The 20,661-nt window shown below is 37.1% G+C and overlaps 1 protein-coding gene across 1 annotated transcript in view; it reads right to left on the reverse strand.

Moving 5' to 3' along the window:
* The window catches only part of Hipk (Homeodomain interacting protein kinase), a 435,335-nt gene that overhangs the window by 205,069 nt on the left and 209,605 nt on the right, over positions 1–20,661 (reverse strand). Inside the window, exon 13 of the mRNA XM_067142782.2 lies at positions 19,862–20,168. Within this exon, the coding sequence (XP_066998883.2) occupies positions 19,862–20,168 (307 nt within the window). The remainder of the gene's footprint in view (positions 1–19,861; positions 20,169–20,661) is intronic.

Below are 20,661 nucleotides of genomic sequence, written 5' to 3' on the forward strand. Positions count from 1 at the left end.
AACCTTAAACTTAGGCTAAGTTGGATAATATTTTTAAACACCTACATCACTATTTTCACCTGTGTGCAATTATGTTATTTATTTCATTAATATTATGATAATTATTATAATTGAGCATTGTTAACTTATAAGACCCCAACAGACATGCATTGGTTTTGTGTAGAATTATACATTTGTTAAATTCACGTTGTTTCATTTCATGATGTACACGCCTATCCTTTGTTACATTATAGAGTATTTAGATATAGCCTAAATTTCTTTACCAATTAAGCTCTTCAATAAAGACATACATAACTGTCCCATGCCAAGATATATTGGTAGAATTAGAGCTGTCAAAATGGTTCATAACCCCTTTGATTTATTATCTTGACATGGATCACCCAAAACATAGGTTAGGTTTGGAGAATACTTTAATAATCAGCATTATTTAATGCACTGTTTATTACTTTCATATTCCAAGATGTAATTGAAGCATTTAAATAAAGCATCATACATTAAAATTTAAAGTTTTACCACTAGAACAGCTGACATGGAAAAGTGATTTGAAAATTCAAACAAATTCATCTTACGTTAAAATCTTCAAAAAAATAAACTGTAGACTTTTCCGATATATCACCAGCATTTCTCCAGCTCGCCAAAATCCATTTCTCCCTAGTTTTAGCGTCTTTGGAACGTTTATAAACAATTTGTTTGGTATGGTATGCGATGTGCTATTGCACATCGGAACTCTACACCATTTATAAGTTTTCTGCCTCACTGTCTGCGGAGGATTCATTTAAAGTCTAAAATATACCACTCAGATTATTATCCAATGTATAGACCTCAAATTTAACCATACTAGACACTAACGTAAAGTAGAAATACGCGAAGTGTATCCTGCTTCTCACAGCACACTATGTGTTATTTCGTCTGCTAATTCAGTCAACCTGTACGATGACGTCAGGCCAATGAGATCGCGTACTTGCGTGACGTGACATTTTCGTAGATTTTTATCATGTTTGGAGTTATTATTTGTACATTCTGATCACATTTTTGAATTCTGCATGCAATTTTGAATCAGATTAGCATATTTTTAATTAAAACCCTGGGTCATGCATGTTCCCTATTTTACGCTAAGCTTTTAACAAGTTATCTAATGAAAAAAGGTTCCACCTGATCGATACTTTCCTTTTACATTATTTAGCCTTCGGCTAAATTTTTGTTATTAAAACTTACAGTACATGTTTCGATTGCTTAGCAATCATCATCAGCTGTTTACATAATGCTTAGGTAAAAAATAGCATTAAAAAATTCCATAATTAAGATTAAAAATTATGTTAGTATGTTAGTTAACTTGATTACGATATCGATACAGAATGAATTGGGTAGTATGTAATAAGCTTTTAACATTCAAAGACTGTACCCTACTGGCCATGGGTATGTACTGCAGTACAACTTGCAGGATCATAGGTCGGTAATGTCTTTGAGGTTGAGCCAGAGGTACTCCTGAAGCCTGTAGTAATACGATGGGGAGGGCCCACGTAAAATAAATGGTGGTTGGTATGTGTGGATGTTGACGGGGTGGAAGGAGTACCTTTGGTTGTAGGGCTGTTTAGTCTTATGTAAGAAAAAAACAAGGCATCACTGGGATATGTGTTTAATTGACTGTACAGTTGAAGGTGTGCCATAAAACTACCTCTGTCTACTATATTTATCCATTTCTACAGGTGAAATGTTATTTCTTGCCTAACGGCAACGGTATGCAGTAGAGGGTTAAGTTGCAAAAAGATGGGATCTCGAATACTAGCGATTGTTGTGAAGATGACGTCATTTGGAACGATGACATGCCAGGAAGTTAGCAGCACAAGACGACTATAATTCAAATGATCAGGTTTACTGTGTGGTAGGCCTACTGCTTAACTAACAAGACACCAAATGACTGCCATTATGTTCTTTTGTATTAATACTGCATAATACAATACCCTTATCCCTTTTCACTATGGGGTTGAGTATAAAGTGAGATGAATATTCGTAGCGAGTTTTTATGATCGCATGCCCTTCCTGACATCAACCTCATCAGAGAAGTTGATGAAATTAAACGAATGTGTTCACCCTTTATTCTTTTAGAATTCAGAAATACTGCCTTCCAACAAAAATAGCCAGTAAAACTCAGAATACGTTAATAAGTTTGTTAAAGAATAGTGTCGAATGTTAACATGTACAATACACAGCACTTTATAGCCTAGAAGCCGTGTTCACTGTATAAAATTTGAGGTTGTCGCATATTGGACCCCCCCCCCCCCCCCATTACATTTTGGCTGTAAATGTGAAAAAAAAAAAAAAAAAAAAAAGGTGGGGTTTAATACGCGAGTAAATACAGTAGTTTAGAAAAAAATAGTAGAAAAGATGTGTTAACCCTTTTGCTCACAGGCTATTTTCACCTGTCAAAACCAAAATACTCAGACCATTTTTCATGTTAAAATGTAAAAAATTGCCGTATAAAGAAATCCCCAGATACAAAATTGAAAAAAAAAAAAAAACCCTCACAATAGTACACTATTCAATGTAGTTTTAGGAAAAAAATATCACGAAATACTACCAAAAAAAAATTGAAAATATATTTTTAAAATTGGTTTTCAAATACTAAAAAAGCAATCTGTTCTTTAGTGATATTGTTGTTCAGTCATTTTGAAAATAAGAGCATTTAATTCTGTATAATATGATATAATTTTGTTTTTTGTATTCTTATTTAGTCACGAGTTATATATAGCACCTGATGTAAAGAACTGTACACGTACCTTCCGGAGTCAGCATTTGTGTTTTGGAAAACATTCTCCTATCATCACTACCTGTAAAATCCGAACAACTCTTCTTCTTTATCTACAGCTTTTCCCACACCTGTGGGGTCGCGGGAGTGAACTATGTTGCACATGTGGATTTGGCTTTGTTTCATGGCTGGATGCCCTTGCTGATGCCAACCCTACAAGGGGGGATGTAATCACTATCGCGTGTTGCTGTGGTGGTTTGTAGTGTAGTGTGTTGTCTGAATATGAAGAAAGTGTTGGGCCAAACACAAACACCCAGTCACCGGGTCAGAAGAATTAATCAAAGGCGATTACAATCTCCAACCTGGCTGCGAATCAAACCCGGGCCCTCTGAACTGAAGGCCTCAACGCTGACCATTCAGCCAAAGAGTTGGACTAAAATCCGAATCACTATCGGCTACAAAGTCACTGTCATCGTCTAAAGCATCTAAATAAACCAAAACATCAGAATTATTTAGCCTAGAACTTGGCCCAGCCATTTAAAAAAATTAGGCCTACTCGTGGCACAAAAATCTAATAACACGAAATGTTAAACTAAACTTTACTTGAGAACACACATAAATGTTGAATACAAACAAAATATAATAAACAATAAACTACTATTAAAATGGAAATAATAAAACGAAGGAAAACACGTATTTTGAGTTTAAAGAAGACTGTACTCGCAAGCAGCACACTTCAACTCGCCATGCAGTAAACACACGCGGTTTGATAACTTCATTTGTTCCAAACAGATGAGCTTAGGGTCTCTTATCTCTTAAGAAAAGTGTAAACTAAATTCAAAAGCTACTATTGCTGTCTGTTCCTGACATCTGGGAGTCCATTAAGGTACTAACATAGCCGTCCGAACACAGAGCCGATAGATCGGAAAGCTGAGTGTTTTAAGCAATACCACTTGAGCCGATAGATCGGCTCGCAGAGCGTATAACAGTTAAACGAGAGGTGACAGGATGTAACAATTAACAAGGAATCACACTGTTGTCACAAGTAGCCAAAACGATAAATCAATCACTACTGATATGCATTTAAAGCAGTCGCCCAGGTGGCAGATTCCCTATCTGTTATTTTCCTAGCCTTTTCTTAAATGATTGCAACGAAATTGGAAATTTAATGAACATCTCCCTTGGTAAGTTATTCCAGTCCCTAACTCCCATTCCTATAAATGAATATTTGCCCCAATTTGTCCTCTTGAATTTCAACTTTATCTTCATATTGAACCTATGACCTTTGTGCCCTAAGAACATTATGAATAAATTGACAATTCATTTAGAAGTTAGATTCTTGATAGCATGGATTTGACACGTGACGAGGGGGTGATTACCTTCGGTCCCACGCTCTGGGATACGTGACGTCAGCCGCACGTGTTAACGGCGGAAGAATCTTAAGTCAGTTTTGCGAACTATTTCAAAGCGCGTGTACATGGCGTGACCCAAGCCAAGTCAAAAAAAATATAGTGCCTATCAAAGGAGGTCATTTATCCCACAAATCGAACCTGTATAAATTTTAAATGTCCATGAACACTACCGCCAGAAATGTAGCAAGTACGTTGTCACTTTCAAAACTCTTGTAATTACAGTTTAGTTAAGTCAGAAAATTTATAGAAATTTTCTTGGCGGCAAAGGGAGATACCCGAAGAGAGGGGGTAACTGCTATAAATATGAAGGGACGCCATGACGAAGTCTCCTTCTCTGGCATTTGTGATACAAAGCGGACGAAAAACTGTTGAGATGCTCTGCGAAATCAAACAACAAAGTAGACTGAGTTCAACTGCAGATTTTAGCCATTGTGGCTGGGGTCTTGACTCCACGAGGAGATCGTTTTCTTGAGTGAAATAATTGTATCAGATAGGACGGTTAAGGTACCGAATAAATTTGTAAAGAAAGTAATTCGTGTGCGGAAAGAAATTACAGTCCATCGTGTGCGCTCAACAAAAAAGTGAAGGGCATTTCTTTTTTTTAATGCTTTATTCCAGGAATCCTGAAGAAATATAATAATGAGCTGTAAAGCCATGAATGTAAAAATGGCTAAATAAAATGCCAGGGTCGCAGGTGAGCCCTATGGCGAACACTGGTGTGACTACATAAGATAATGTGACTTTCCATCTTACTACCTATTATATCTTGTTTCATGATCTCTAAAAGTGTATTTTGAATGGGGATATACGACGCAGTGGTCACCCCTATTAAGTTTTGTAAATGTGAGAATACGACTAAAAGAGTCATTTGTTTTATTTTCCACTTGGATAAATTTTTGAAGTCTTGCGAGTGCCGTATAATGTTGTAAAAAGTTATTGAATAGGGTTTCGAAGTGATATCACGTCCAATGTAGATCGCCATTCCCGTGTGTGTGTACTGCCTATATTTTGTGATGTCAAATTAAGATGTTCATTCGACGTAAAATTTTTCTGTCTGTAATTTTGACGTAAATAATTTAGAAATCCATGGTTACTCATTTTCAATCGAGTGGAAGCGCGCTGTCGGGTGAGAGTCTAGTGTGATGAATTTGGTTACGGAGTGAAATGTTTTTCTAGGCCCATTTTAAACTGTGTCTCACTGACAATAAAAAGATCTAGTAGAAATTTTCAGTCATTTTTCGTAAAAATCAAGTTATTAAAATACGATATCATGTTATGCGAAGCTGTTCATCATTAATGCATTTGCGTATTAGACGTCGTGAATTCTAGTAAGGATTTTATTCCAGTTCTTTGTCGGTGATAGTTGTGGAGTTGGGAAACAGAGGTTAGTTTTGTCGTATGAGTTGAGATGAGATGTGCGAATCAGGTTAGAGTCCTGTCATTGAAGCCGGGACATGGAAGCCCGAGGAATATTTTATAATGTTGGGAATGGAAAGAAATATATAGAAATCCATGGCAGTATTCATTTGCGACGCGTATAATTAGTGTGGGCATCTTGAAGCATAATCTGTGCATTTTGTTGGTTAGAATATCGTATGTTTAATTATGTTGGCAGAATTTAAAAGGGAACATTTTGAGAAGCCAGTCAAGTAGAACAGAACAGGTGCTTCATGTCACTGCCAAGCGGGCGAGGGTGAAAGGCTGGCAGCTGATAGAGAAACACACAGATATATAACGGGACATGCGTGGAATTGAGATTGTATTCTCGGCCGGGGAGAACTTTAAATGTTGAATTTAGTTGAAATTCATATCTGGTAATAACCTGAGTATTGTGGAATACTGTAAATTTGTTAAATTGGGGACGTAACGAACATTTGAAACCACGAACTTCGAGTATAAGGAACAAGAGTAACCAAATTCAGGGTTGTCCAAAATATAGAGCGATGGTAGTGATGATTGGTTTGTCGGTGAGGGGCGTGCAAAATTTGTAAATGGTATGACGAGATATGACATCGTAATTATATGGCGAGTTGTTTTGGTTTGTACGTAGATTATTAGGATATCCAAGTGTTAATAATGGCTAGGACTAGATTAGATTTAAAGTGTGAGATCATAGACAAGATATATAACTGGACATGAATTATGTAACAATTCTTTTCCAGCCAGATAAACATCACATGATTGAATTTACATCACAGCTGCGTAGGAATTTGTGAAGAAACCAGAGTCCGCGGAGATAGAAATTGTTGTTCTTTAACGCGGAGATAGAAATTGTTGTTCTTTAACATTTCGTTAAATCATTTAAATTTATTTAATTATTAAATTCAGTGAAACCGCATTTTCAAATAACTTTAATCAAGCGAATAACTTGGAGATGCATTCTGGAAATCTTAGTTTGTTTTCTGGGGAATGTTTAAATGGTAAAGTAACGATTAAGGGGACATATCCGAAGGAAATGGATTTTAGTGCCACAAAGTTTGTGAGTATTGCTATTGTTGTAATTATTGAACTTTGATTGACTGAGCAGTGAATGTGCTGGGGATAGTAAAGTGGAAACTTTGGTCATCAACCGATGTAACTTAATTATGTTTGGCCTTCAGCTTATAAATTGGATGGTCAAGGGGTCATCAACCTCAGTGATTTAGATTAGGGTCATATGCCACTGTAGCATCATTTTCCTTGCGGTCATCATCCACAATGACTTTAAAGTAACTTAGAAGTTCAGATGTCGGTCCATGACATAGACGCAGGTCACATCGATTCAATTAAGGGTCCATGCCGTAGAACCACTGTGTGGCACACACCGATTGGACTGCCTTAATTATACCCAGAGTCCAGAGTTCGTGTTACGAGGGCTGGACCATAACGAATCACTATGATGGTACATGTGGTCTCACATGGAAGCCGAATTTAAGGATTCCTTTCTTAAATAATTAATAAGTGAGACAATGGTTTCTAGTAAGAATGCCCATCAGGCAGTTACGTCAAAGGCTCACACCAGTGTTCTGACCCTTTATGCAAAAATGATTGTGGTGCCCAGTGGACACAATTGACTTCAATGATACCGTTGACATATCCGAATGCTTCAAAATTTCCTGAATAAATAGAAATCTTTTAAACAGACCTTTCATTCGAGTAGATAGATTAGAATTACTGAACCCTACCTTCACCTCAGCAAGTGACGAAGAACCCGATACGACCCAAGAGACAGATCTCATGAACTTTGCTGATAGGTAAGAAAGGTAGGTATCCCTCAATATGGACCAAAGGGTTCAATATTGTCATCTTTCCTACTTTTAAAGACACCACTCAAGCTTATTCGTCTACTGATGTCCTCCCACGTCATCTCTCCACTAACAGCACAGAACCTACCACTTAAAGTCAAATAGTAATACTAGATTATAAATTCCATCTGTTCAATACATAAGAGTTTTTTTATTTAAATTTTCTTTTCATATAAAATTAATAACTTACTACCACAAAGAGTGACTTTTATCCTAAATATTAAGCTATTATAAGTTCCTTACACCATCTCCAGAATAAGGCACCATATTTACCAAATTTTATTTCAACGCAGCAATTTACGTATTCTTTTTGAACTTTTAACTAACCACTTGGTACCACATTTAAAAAACAAGACATTCGTGGAGATCTACAATAAGAATTGATTATAAGACTTTGTCATAAGAGGTGAAAACTTGTATTGCGATTGCGAAGGAAGCATTTAATAAGAAGAGCAGACATTTTTGTGGGGGCATGGATAGAGACTTGAGGAAGCGATTCGTGAAGTGCTTTGTATGGAGCATGGCACTGTATGGAGCTGAGACTTGGACATTGAGAAAAGAAGACAAAAGAAGACTAGAAGCATCTGAGATGTGGATATGGAGGAGAATGGAGAGTATACAATGGATAGAAAAAGTAAAGAATGAAGAAGTCTTGAGAAGAGCTGGGGAAGAGAGAAATATATTAAAAGTAATCAAGAAGAGAAAGCACAATTGGATTGGTCATTGGATGAGGAGAGATTGCTTGCTTATAGATGCTATAGAAGAAACGGTAAATGGAAAAAGACAACGAGGACAGAGAAGATATCAGTTGCTGGACAGTATCAGGATAGAATGAGGAGTAGTATGAGGAAATAAAGAGGGTGGCAAGAGACAGGATTGCGTGGAGAGCTGCCATGTGAAGACCTGCCGTATGGCAGAGAACACTGATGATGATGATGATGTCATAAGAGTACTTATAACTACTATATTCTACATGTTAGTCATTTTATACACATTTGTGCCTAAAACAGTATCCTCTTATTTAGGTATAAGAACAATCAGGATCCTGATCTTTCTTATTATTATTTATAAGTTTCATATTCCGTATTGATTGGATTCAATGTAATAGACAAGAAAAATGTTCTACGATCAATACCATTTATTGTGAATGAATTATTGCACTAGTACCGGTTTCGGCCTCTCTTGGCCATCATCAGCTAGCACACAATATTTACAGTCATTAGACAAAATTACAAAGGTGTTACGTTAGAGCATCCGGATGTCTAATGAAAAATGGATGTCCATCCACACTTAATAGGTTTTAGTTTATTATAACCATCAACACTTTAATCAGAGATATTTTAACGCAACATACTGCAATATATTTTACTTCCATTTTTCATTAGACATCCGGATGCTCTAACGTAACATCTTTGTAATTTTGTCTAATGACTGTAAATATTGTGTGCTAGCTGATGATGGCCAAGAGAGGCCGAAACCAGTACTAGTGCAATAATTCATTCACAATAAATAGTATTGATAGGTGCAACATTTTTCTTGTCTATTACATCCTCATCTTTCTTTCAGGTGTGAGATTTTTAGGCTGATGATTCCCTCATTATGGGTGAAACATGTCCCTCTGTTAAGAACTATTTCTTAAATTCAAATATAAAAAACTCTTTATGTATTGAACAGGTGGAATTTATAATCTAGTATTATTATTTGACTTTTAAGTACATTTCAATACGGACCATAACATGAGATTTGTATCATGTAACATACCACTTAGTCGAGCAGCTCGTCTCCTTTCTCCCAAGTCTTCACAGCCCAAACTTTGCAACATTTTTGTAACGCTACTCTTTTGTCGGACATCACCCAGAACAAATCGAGCTGCTTTTCTTTGGATTTTTTCCAGTTCTTGAATCAAGTAATCCTGGTGAGGTTCCATACACTGGAACCATACTCTAGTTGGGGTCTTACCAGAGACTTATATGCCCTCTCCTTTACATCCTTACTACAACCCCTAAATAACTACATAATCATGTCCAGAAATCTGTACCCTTGATTTATATTTTCTAGAAACAGAGCCACCCATTCAGTCACTCTTTTGTAAAGTCCAATTGCACTCATTTTTGCCAGTAGTCTCCCATGATCTACCCTATAAAATGCCTTAGACAGGTCAATCGCTATACAATCCAATTGACATCCTGAATAAAGGATATCTTGCTGGAATCCTACAACTTGAGCTTCAGTGGAATAATCTTTCCTAAACCCAAACTGCCTTCTATCAAACCAGTTATTAATTTTGCAAACATATCTTATATAGTCAGAAGGAATGCCTTCCCAAAGCTTACAGGCAATGCATGTCAAACTGACAGGCCTGTAATTTTCAGCTTTATGCCTATCACCCTTTCCTTTATACGCAGGGCTACTATAGCAACTCTCCATTCATTTGGTATAGCTCCTTCATGCAAACAATAATCAAGTAAGTACTTCAGATATGGTACTATATCCCAACCCATTGTCTTTAGTATATCCCCCGAAACCTTATCAATTCCGCCTGCTTTTCTAGTTTTCAATTTTTGTAAATGTAATTGTTGTCATAGGTAAATTTTAATACTTCTTTAGTATTAGTCACCTCCTCTATCTGGACGTTACCCTTGTAACCAACAATCTTTACATACTGCTGTCTGAATACTTCTGCCTTTTGAAGATCCTCGCATACACACTCCTCTTATTCATTAATTATTCTTGGAATATCCTTCTTGGAACCTGTTTCTGCCTTAAAGTACCTACGCATACGTCTCCATTTTTCACTAAAATTTGCACAGCTGCCAAATATGCTTGCCATCATGTTATCCTTAGCTGACTTCTTTGCTAAATTCAATTTCCTGTAAGTTCCTTTAATTTCTCCTTACTTCCACAGCCATTTCTAACTATTTCTTTCCAACCTGCACCTCCTTCTTAGTCTCTTTACTTCCCTGTTATAATATAGTGGATCATTACCATTCCTTACCACCTTTAAAGGTACAAACCTATTTTCACACTCCTCAACAATTGCTTTAAACCCATCCCAGAGTCTGTTTACATTTTTATTTACCGTTTTCCACCGATCATAGTTACTTATTAAAAACTCCCTCATTCCTGTTTTATCAGAAAAATGGTAACTGCCTAATAGTACTTATTTTAATATCTTCCTTTATTTCACATTTATTTTTAACTACCACAAAAACAGTTTTGTGATCACTAACACCATCTATTACTTTGGTTTCTCTAAACAGCTCATCTGGTTTTACCAACACCACATTCAGAATATTCTTCCCTCTAGTTGGTTCCATCACTTTCTGAAACAGGCGCCCTTCCCATATTAACTTATTTGCCATTTGTTGCTCATGCTTCCTGTCGTTTGTATTACCTTCCCAATTGACATTTGGTAAATTGAGATCACCCGCTACAATCACGTTCCTTTCCTTATCGTTTCCCACATAACTGATTATCTTATCAAATAATTCTGCATCAGCATCTGCGCTACCCTTTCCTGGTCTGTACACTCCAAAGACATCAAATTGCCTATTATCTCTAGAAATGAGCCTTACCCCTAGAATTTTGTGTTTGTCATCTTTAACTTTTTCGTAGCTTACAAATTCTTTCACCAGAATGAATACTCCCCCTCCTACCATTCCTATCCTATCTCTACGATACACCCTCCAGTTCCGTGAGAAAATTTCTGCATCCATTATATAAGTTCTCAGCCATGATTCAACTCCTATTGCAATATCCGGTAAGTATATATATATATAAAGTCACTGTCATCGTCTAAAGCATCTAAATAATCCAAAACTTCGGAATTATGTAGCCTAGAACTTGGCCCAACCATTTAAAAAAAAATCAGGCCTATTCGTAGCACGAAAATCTAATAACATGAAATGTTAAACTAAATTTCACTTGATAACACAGATAAATGTTGAATATAAACAAAAAGATGGAGCGAATAATAGAAAGGAGGATGAGAAGTAGGGTGGAAATAAATTTAGAAGAACAGTATGGGTTAACAGGGCAGGTCAACGATAGACCCTATTATTTACCGTGAGATTACTAATAGAGAAATAGTGGAAATATGGAGAAGATCTTGTGATGGTATTCCTTGATCCAGAGAAGACATACAATAGTGCTAATAGAGAAAAGGTGTGGGAAACCCAGGAACGAGAAGAATGTGAAACAAAATCAAGGGAACTAGTGAAACTAGTTGTGTCCAGTCCAGTGGGGAGAACAGATTGGTTTAGAAACCAAACTGAAGACAAGGAAGTGTATTGTCTCCACTTATGTTTATAATGGTTATGGATGAAATTCCAAAGGAACCAGGCAAGATATGGAAGGGATATGAAAATATTGTTGTTTGCAGATGACATAGTGATTTGGGAAGACAACACTTCAGTATTGCAAATCCAACTACAGGTTTTAAATGACAATATTGAAAAATATGGTATGAAAATCAGTGTGGAGAAGAGCAAAACAGTGGTGATGACAAAAAGAGGAAGAGAAGGAAAAGGAATCATTAGTATCAAGGGACAAAGCTTGAGATTGTTGAATACTTCAAATATTGGGGAACAGAAATAATACAAGATGCAAGGTTGGATAAGGAAATCAGCAGAATGATACACACAGGAAATATGCTCTACCAGAATGTAAGGAACCAGGTGTTGAACAGAGAAGTTCCTATTAAATGTCAATGTACAAGAAGTACTATATCCAGTGTTCTCCCTAGAACCTTTATAATGGGCGCAACGCCCTGCCATTTTTACAGACCACCCGGCTAACAATCTAGACAGGTGCTAGTGACATAATATTAATACATATCTGAGCCGCTGGGTGCACCAAATTAAAACGTATATACTGTCAAACAGTTAAAACTGTTTATTTAATAAACTTTGTTAGTCAGCAAAATTGCATCAATTGCATGAGAGTTTAAATGTTTAGCTTGACTCGCTATAATCTATCAGCTTCATTGTCCGTATTGATAATTTAAGTACACAAGTATGAAGGGTGAGTTTTCCATCTAAACAATACTTTATTTTACAAAATGTTTATCATTATTTTCATAAAAACAATACTGGTTTTGACCTGTAAATAGGTCATCATCAGCTGTTGGTGAGCCTGCTTAATAGAGATTGTACATAATAAAACATTACTAAAAACTAATTAAACAAGAATGCCTTATTCTAATATAATACTAATGTTAAGATCTATACATATGGTACAATTACAGGGCTTTGACTTGGAGTCCCATTCAAATATCTATGCTGCTGCCAACATTACGTCAAACAAGATATATACATATGGTGCAATGAAAGGCTTTGGCATGTTGGAGTCACATGAATGCCACATATTCCAAAAATTGTATAGCTGAGGTTAAAAATAGGGTATAGTTCTTAGAAAATAAAGGGTCACTGAGGTTTTGGTGTCAAGTTCAAATATCTATGCAGTATGCCAGCATTATGTCCAACTGTTGTATAGATAGAATCAAGCTGTTGGGCCGCAATTTTGCGGCGAACATTGCGTTCAGAAGATTGAGGTTCTGTAGCTTGTTTAACAGGTACTATGTTTATTCTTAGTCTATGTTGTTGCTGATACATGCTAGTTTTCAGGATCTTTGTTGAGGCATATCATGCTATGTGTGACATATTGAAATTAAAGAAAGTAGGTTGATAGAGCTCCCTTCTTCATACTTGCATTTACGCTCAGGTAAATTCAAAAATCTGAGAAAGAAAAAGGAAGTGGGAATTAGAATAACTGATAGAGAATGGTTTGTGTGCTATAGAGTGTTTCTTACTTACGTGTGGGCTGGTATGTCCTTAAGTATAGTCGGGAGTGTGCTGCACACATACACAGACCACTTAGAAATGAGCAAAATTAACAATAAAACATTCTGGTGCAGATTTGTAGATGATATCTTCGTTGTTATAAACTGCAGGTTTACAAACGAAAACAACATACTTGAACAGCTAAACAAAATAGATCCACATATAAAATTTACGATGGAGACTGAGGAAGCTCACACTCTGAATTATCTTAATTTATCCATCTCTAAAACTGAAGACCACTTGACATACAAAATCTATAGAAAACCTACACAAACTTCCAATACTATAAAAGTAGATTCAACTCACCCTAACGCACACAAAAAGGCGGCATATTACAGTATGATATACAGAGCTTTCAACATACCCCTGTCCCAGGAAGAATTAAATAAAGAATTAAACCTAATTCACAAAATAGCGGAGCATAACGGATACAATAGAAACATGATAAACAATATCATTCACAAAATAAAACATCAGCCGAAATCCAAATTAAGTAGAAACAACAAACTTAAGAAAGACTACGCACTTTTTATCTTTAACAACACCCACATCCACCCCATAACTAATATTTTTCAAACGATGCAATCTAAGAATAGCTTACAGAACCACGTGTAATAATGCTTACATTTTACATAACACTAAATCTGTCAATGAAAACAACAAATACAGCCACTCAGGAGTATACCGCATAAAATGCAACGATTGTGAAGCCAGCTACATTGGGTGCACCGGCAGATGTTTTTCTATTCGCTACAACGAACATATCAATGCCACTAAATATAATCGCTTTTCATCCATAGGCAACATGTCGAGGAACACAAGCATAAGTTCACTAATATCAAGAATGACATGGAAACTTTAAATATGAACCCACAGGCCCATTGTTCAATATAATGGAAGATTTTTAATATCAATATGGACCAATACGCTAATCCCAACCTTAACTTAAATGAAATCACAGATAAAACAAACATTCTCTTCAACACAGCCATTCCATTCCCATTACATTCACATTTAAAAAGAATCAACAGACACAAACCCACACAACCCAGAGCACGCACGCACGCACGCACGCGCGCACACACACACACACACACACACACACAAATTTAGCAGGCACTCTCTATCAGTTATTCTAATTCCCACTTCTTTTTTCTTTCTCAGATTTTTGAATTTACCTGAGCGTAAATGCAAGTATGAAGAGGGGACCTCTATCAACCTACTTTCTGTAATTTCAATACGTCATACATAGCATAACATGCCTCAACAAGGATCCTGAAAACTAGCATGTATCAGCAACAACATAGACTAACAATGAACATAGTACCTGTTAAACAAACTACAGAACCTCAATCTATTGAACGCAACGTTCCCCAGAAAATTGCGGCCCAACAATGCACTTTGATTCTATCTATACAACAGCTGGACATAATGCTGGCATACTGCATAGATATTTGAACTTGACACCAAAACCTCAGTGACCCTTTATTCCCCAATAACTATACCCTATTTTTAACCTCAGCTATACAATTTTTGGAATATGTGGCATTCATGGGACTCAGCATGGCAAAGCCTTTCATTGTACCATATATATATCTTGTTTGACGTAATGTTGGCAGCAGCATAGATATTTGAATGGGACTCCAAGAAGTCAAAGCCCTATAATTGTACCTTATCTTAACATTAGTAAATTAGAATAAGGCATTCCTGTTTAATTAGTTTGTTTGTTTGTTTGTTTGTTAAGAATGAAGCCATATTTTCCAGTGTCGACTTGATTAAATGCAATAAAAACTTTTCAGTCTGTCAAACACACAGCAATTACAATATAAATTATAACACTATAAATATGCCTGTAAAATACACACTTAATATACAAAGAATGACATGTTTCGTTCTATAAGAACATCCTCAGATTCTATCAAATCACTTAAAACATGCTTATATATGTACAGTATTGTTGACGTTGTGGAAACTTGTCAATGATAGAGAGTTTAGTGATAACATGAACCAGTGATGACAAAAATAAATATAGAAGTATTAATATAATGGAAAACTTACGTACTTATCTACACTGCCGATGCTAAGTCCGTTGTCACCAAATACTATTTCAGGACTGTGGTCATGGAAAGCTATTAAGCAGGTTCACCAACAGCTGATGATGACCTATCTACAAGTCAAAACCGGTACTGTTTTTATGTAAATAGTTCTGAACATTTTGTAAAATATTTGCAGCTTGACTCGCGTACTGTCGTGCTCAAGCGGTGTATGGATTAGTGTGCAATTGCATGCAATCACTCTATTCCGCATGATGTTACAAACGTGTACGGCACTCCACAGCAACCGAGTGGTAATCCCCGTAGTTACATGATTACGAACAAGCAGTAGAGTAGAATACCAGTTCAAAATACTCTTATGTCTTGTTGGTGATAACAACGTAATTTTGCAGTTAATCTTTACCTGCCTTATATCACTGTCAGTGCCCTGAGGGGGATAAATTAAGATTTTATCATATTCATTTTTTACATAGAATTTCCTGCCCGGCTACGCATTCCTGCCACCCGGCTGATGAAAATTTCTGGGGAGATCACTGTATACCCCTATATTAATGTACGCATCAGAGACTTGGACATTGAGAGATATATAAGAGTAAAATTCAAGCCAGTGAGATGACGTTTGTGAGGAGTACTGCAGGGAAGACAAGGAGAAACACAGTAAGAAATGTAGAGGTCAGAAAAGAAATAGGGGTAGAAAAACTGAATGATAGGATGAAGAATAAATTGAGATGGTTTGGACATATTACAAGGATGGATAAGGGAAGGATACCAAAACAAGTGTTGGAGGCTAAGATAGAAGAAAAGAAGGCAAGAGGGAGGCCCAGAGTAAGATGGATGGACTCTGCCAAGAACAGTATAAGAAAAAAGAAGACTGGACTGGAATACAATTACAGAAGAGGAGTGGTGGAAGGAGAGGCAACGGTGGAGAAGTGCTATTAACACCCCAACCTGGCAGGAGCTGGACAAGGGCAAATGAAAATGATGATGACATTAGATATTAAAAATGCTTTTCCACTGGCTTAACTTCTTCAGTCCCCCGGTCCACACATGTGCACCTCACTTTCATTTATTTCTTGCTTGATATGATGCATTAAAGTGGCAGAGGTCGGTAGTCCACTAGTGTGTACCTCCTAGTTTGCAATTTCTACCACTAGAGCGAGCTGGCAGTGTGGGAAACGTATTCCCTGTAAAGACATGAAAATGGTGGGCTCTAACAGGAAGCATGCAAATAAGTCGTACTTTTGCATTATTTAATTGTTTTTCAGTGCAGAAATAATTTTTACATAATAAATGAAGGCAGTATATCCCACATGCATGCATACTTTCTCAAAATAGTGAGTTCCTTATCCACTTTTTGTGTCAGTCCTCATGTGTGGACCCCAGGTCATTGTTTTGATCACATTATAAGAAGGGTTATTTTGTTTCACAGAATGCAAGGGATTGAATGACAAACAACTGATGCATTTACTGAATAACAGTGATGCAGAATTATCTGATGAGGACATGTGTGACTTAGATGCACAAATGAAGTGGTCGCATATGATATTGATGATGATGATGATGATGATGATGATGATGATGATGATGGGAGTGAACATAAAGCTGATGATCCCAATGATGGCCAACGTCCAGATGAAACTGGACCACCTAATGATAATGATAACCATGACAATGAAACTAACTGTGATCAAGATACCAATCACGCTAATGTACCCAATGGGTCACGGTCGCAGACCCCATATCAGCCGAATTTTAGGAAAATGATCTGAAAAGTAAAACATAAGTTTGCTAGTTATGTATTCTAATTTTTTTGCAGCCTTTTGACATAGATTCTTATGCAGATGATTATATATGAACTACATTATTATTTTATTTCTTATTATTTTGTTTTGTTCCGTTTCAGAATGGCCCCACAAGGACCGGTCAGAGAAGAAATCTATGAGCCATATTACCATGATGAAAGGGGAATATTCGAATCCTTGTTGGAGTATTTACCTGTTGAATTTGGGAGCTTCACGCAGAGCAGACCAACCTGTATTCCTTTCAGACACGTGTTCACAGATTTGTTAATACTACTGCAGGGGAGTTGATGCATTTGGCGAGAATTCAGGTAGTAACGGGTTGCTTAGGATATCCTCAGGTAAAAATGTATTGGAAACATGAAACATGTGCCACTGGTTTTGAACAGCATGTCTCGAGATAGATTTTTGAGTTAAGGCACTTCATGCATTTTGCAGACAACAGTGCTGAACATGACGAAAATGACAAGCTTTGGGAAGTCAGGCCATTTCTTCAGCATATTAGGAGTAAATGCCTCACACTTCCAAGATCCAACCATGTTGCAATAGATGAACAAATGGTACCCTTTTCTTGGAAATGTGGGTTCTCACTTAGTTTACAAAAGGAGTATATTTATTATCCTACCTATTCACCGAGCTCGATAGCTGCAGTCGCTTAAGTGCGGCCAGTATCCAGTATTCGGGAGATAGTGGGTTCGAACCCCACTGTCGGCAGCCCTCAAGATGGTTTTCCGTGGTTTCCCATTTTCACGTTAGGCAAATGCTGGGGCTGTTCCTTAATTAAGGCCATGGCCGCTTCGTTCCCACTCCTAGCCCTTCCCTGTCCCATCGTCGCCATAAGACATATCTGTGTCGGTGCGACGTAAAGCAACTTGCAAAAAATCACCTATTCAATAGGTGAACATGACAAAAATGACAAGCTTTGGAAAGTCAGGCCATTTCTTCAGCATATTAGGAGTAAATGCCTCAATAGGTGAATAGGTGGCATAATACATATACTCCTTTTGCAAACCAAGTCAGATCGCCGTTTTCAATACGGAACAAAAATGAGAGTGATGGTTTGTAATGTGGGTTCTGTCAGTATATCCCATCAAAGCCTAATCCTGTGGGACTTAAGAATTTTGTGCTTGCAGCTCCTGATGGCCTGTTGTTAGATTTCTTTTCCTATACTGGCAAAGGAACAATTCCTATCAAAGACATGAAACAACTTGGACTAGGTGCTACTGTTGTAAAGCTCCTGACAGAATCTCTTCCTCAGAATAGCCAGGATTGTGTCTATACTGACAGATTTTTTTACCAGTTTAAAATCCCTCGATTTTCTGTTAGAAAGAAATATCTATCAGACTGGAACGGTGGTGAAGAATAAGATTGGTCCAGTTATAGAAAAGCTAAAGAAGGATAATCAACTTCAAAGAGGAGAATGGGATGAGAAAGTCAGGGGTGATAACAATAGTTGTATCAGAGGTGATAACAATAGTTGTATAGTTAAGTGGAAAGATAACAAAACTGTGTTGCTACTTTCTTCATCCATTGGAAGTGAACCAGCTTCTGTGTATAAATGATGATCCAAGGAGGAAGGAAAGAAAGAAAGTGGAAATTCCTATCCCATCACTTGTAGAAGTTTATAATGAGAAGATAGGTGGAGTGCATTTGGGTGATTGTTTTTTGTCCTACTACAGGTGCTACATACACATAAAAAAATGACATGTCCAACTGTTTAATCACTTCATTGATTTGGTTACAGTGAATTGTTAGGATATGTACCTTAGATGGTATGGGGTAAATGATGTCCCAAAGAATACCAGATTGTCTTTGCTAAACTATACAATGCATATGGGTATAGCCATGATAAACTATCAACAAAAGGCATACCCAGTTTTTGCCAGTAAAAGAGGAAGGCCTCGTTCATTGCCACAATGTTCAGATGTCAGTCAGGAAACACAAATAGAAGAGGAGCAGGTATTTCAAACAAGGTTGTGGTAGCACCCATTCCTGAAGTGAGGCTGGATAATACTGGTCACATTCCTCAGTTTGTTGATTCAAGAAATGCATCAAAATGCCGCTATCCTGGTTGTAAATCGAAAACAAGAATAATGTGTGTGAAAAGTAAACTCTACCTGTGTGTTATGAAGACCAATTGTTTTCAGCTTTACCACAGGCAGAGTGTAAAAATGGTATTCATTCATGGAAGAAATATGAACAGTTACCCTTCGTGCATATTTGATTAGTTACCTCAGATGTTCAGAAACTTAATAAAACATGAGGTATGTATGTAAATCTTGTGTATGTTTGTTGCTATGTGTGAAAGAAAGAAAAGTTAAAGATGTTTCATTTTAGGAGTTTCATTGTAAAATGTTGCAACTGAAACCTGAGGTCCACATATGTGGACAAAGCGTCCCTCTTACATGTACTATGGTAAAATTCGAAAAATGTGTTAGGTTGTTTTCTGGTATCCCTAAGATCAAGAAAATATCATTAGCATAATTTTCTTAACTTTTCAAGTCCCAGGACTGAAGAGTTAAAACTACAAAAACTATAATTCCTAACATTCAAATTTCATGCTAAAGTTGGCACGGGTTAATATAGGTGTATTGAGATGAAATTTTATTTCTGAGTAAATCTGACCCAAATAAGGGGCACCCTAATAACCATGTTCTATGAAACATATGGGGAATAAAATTACATTCAAAATTTAAATTATGATAATTACTGAGTAATCATCTTACCTGAAGGTGGGGTGCCCTCTTTGACTCTCTTCTTTACAGGACTGAGTTGTGTCGGCTCCTTCTTACTGTGCTGCACACTGAGGTGGTGATGGTGGTGGTGATGGTGGTGGGACACTTGTTGAGGCTGTGGTGGGGCTAACGTATGCTGACTACTGTGGTGCGAATTCTTGGATACTCCACGCTTACTGGCCCATGACCCACTTGTGTTCACCACAGTTGCTGAGGAGTGGTGGTTGGAGTGATGATCAACTAATGATGGATCATACACTTCTGTGGCAACATCTACAGGGAAAACTGGGCGATGTTCCTAAGGAAGAAATAAAACAAAATTAGAAGGCAGGAGTAGGAGTACCACATTGAATTAGTAATAACAGTAGTGCATCTTCTTATGAGAAGCTTTCTTTCCCAGTAAATTCCTATTTCACCTGCTGTAAACAAAGCATATCCTATAATGTGTGCCATTCAGGGAGACTGTGTGCAGAACACCATGTCGTTATGGCAGCACTCCTCCCCACAACTGCGCCAATAACAATCAGTTAAGATTTAGCAGATGAGTAAATAAGTTGTGGTGAGGGCAGACCAATCATTTCGCACATTTTGAAGCATAGAAGCGATTATCTAGATTATGATGGAAGCAGAGGTAGGAAGTAAATAAGTTTCGCATAAGCAAGCTCAAAAGGTAGTGTTTAAGTGCACGAGTACTTACAGAATGTTAAGGAACGAGAGAAGAACCAGGCAGAAGATGCTTGGGACAAGAGTGCCACATCGCAGGGACTCACATTAACTACGTGCGGTGTCGG

This window comes from Anabrus simplex, chromosome 3 (assembly GCF_040414725.1).
Source record: "Anabrus simplex isolate iqAnaSimp1 chromosome 3, ASM4041472v1, whole genome shotgun sequence".
Taxonomy (NCBI): Eukaryota; Metazoa; Arthropoda; class Insecta; order Orthoptera; family Tettigoniidae; genus Anabrus; species Anabrus simplex.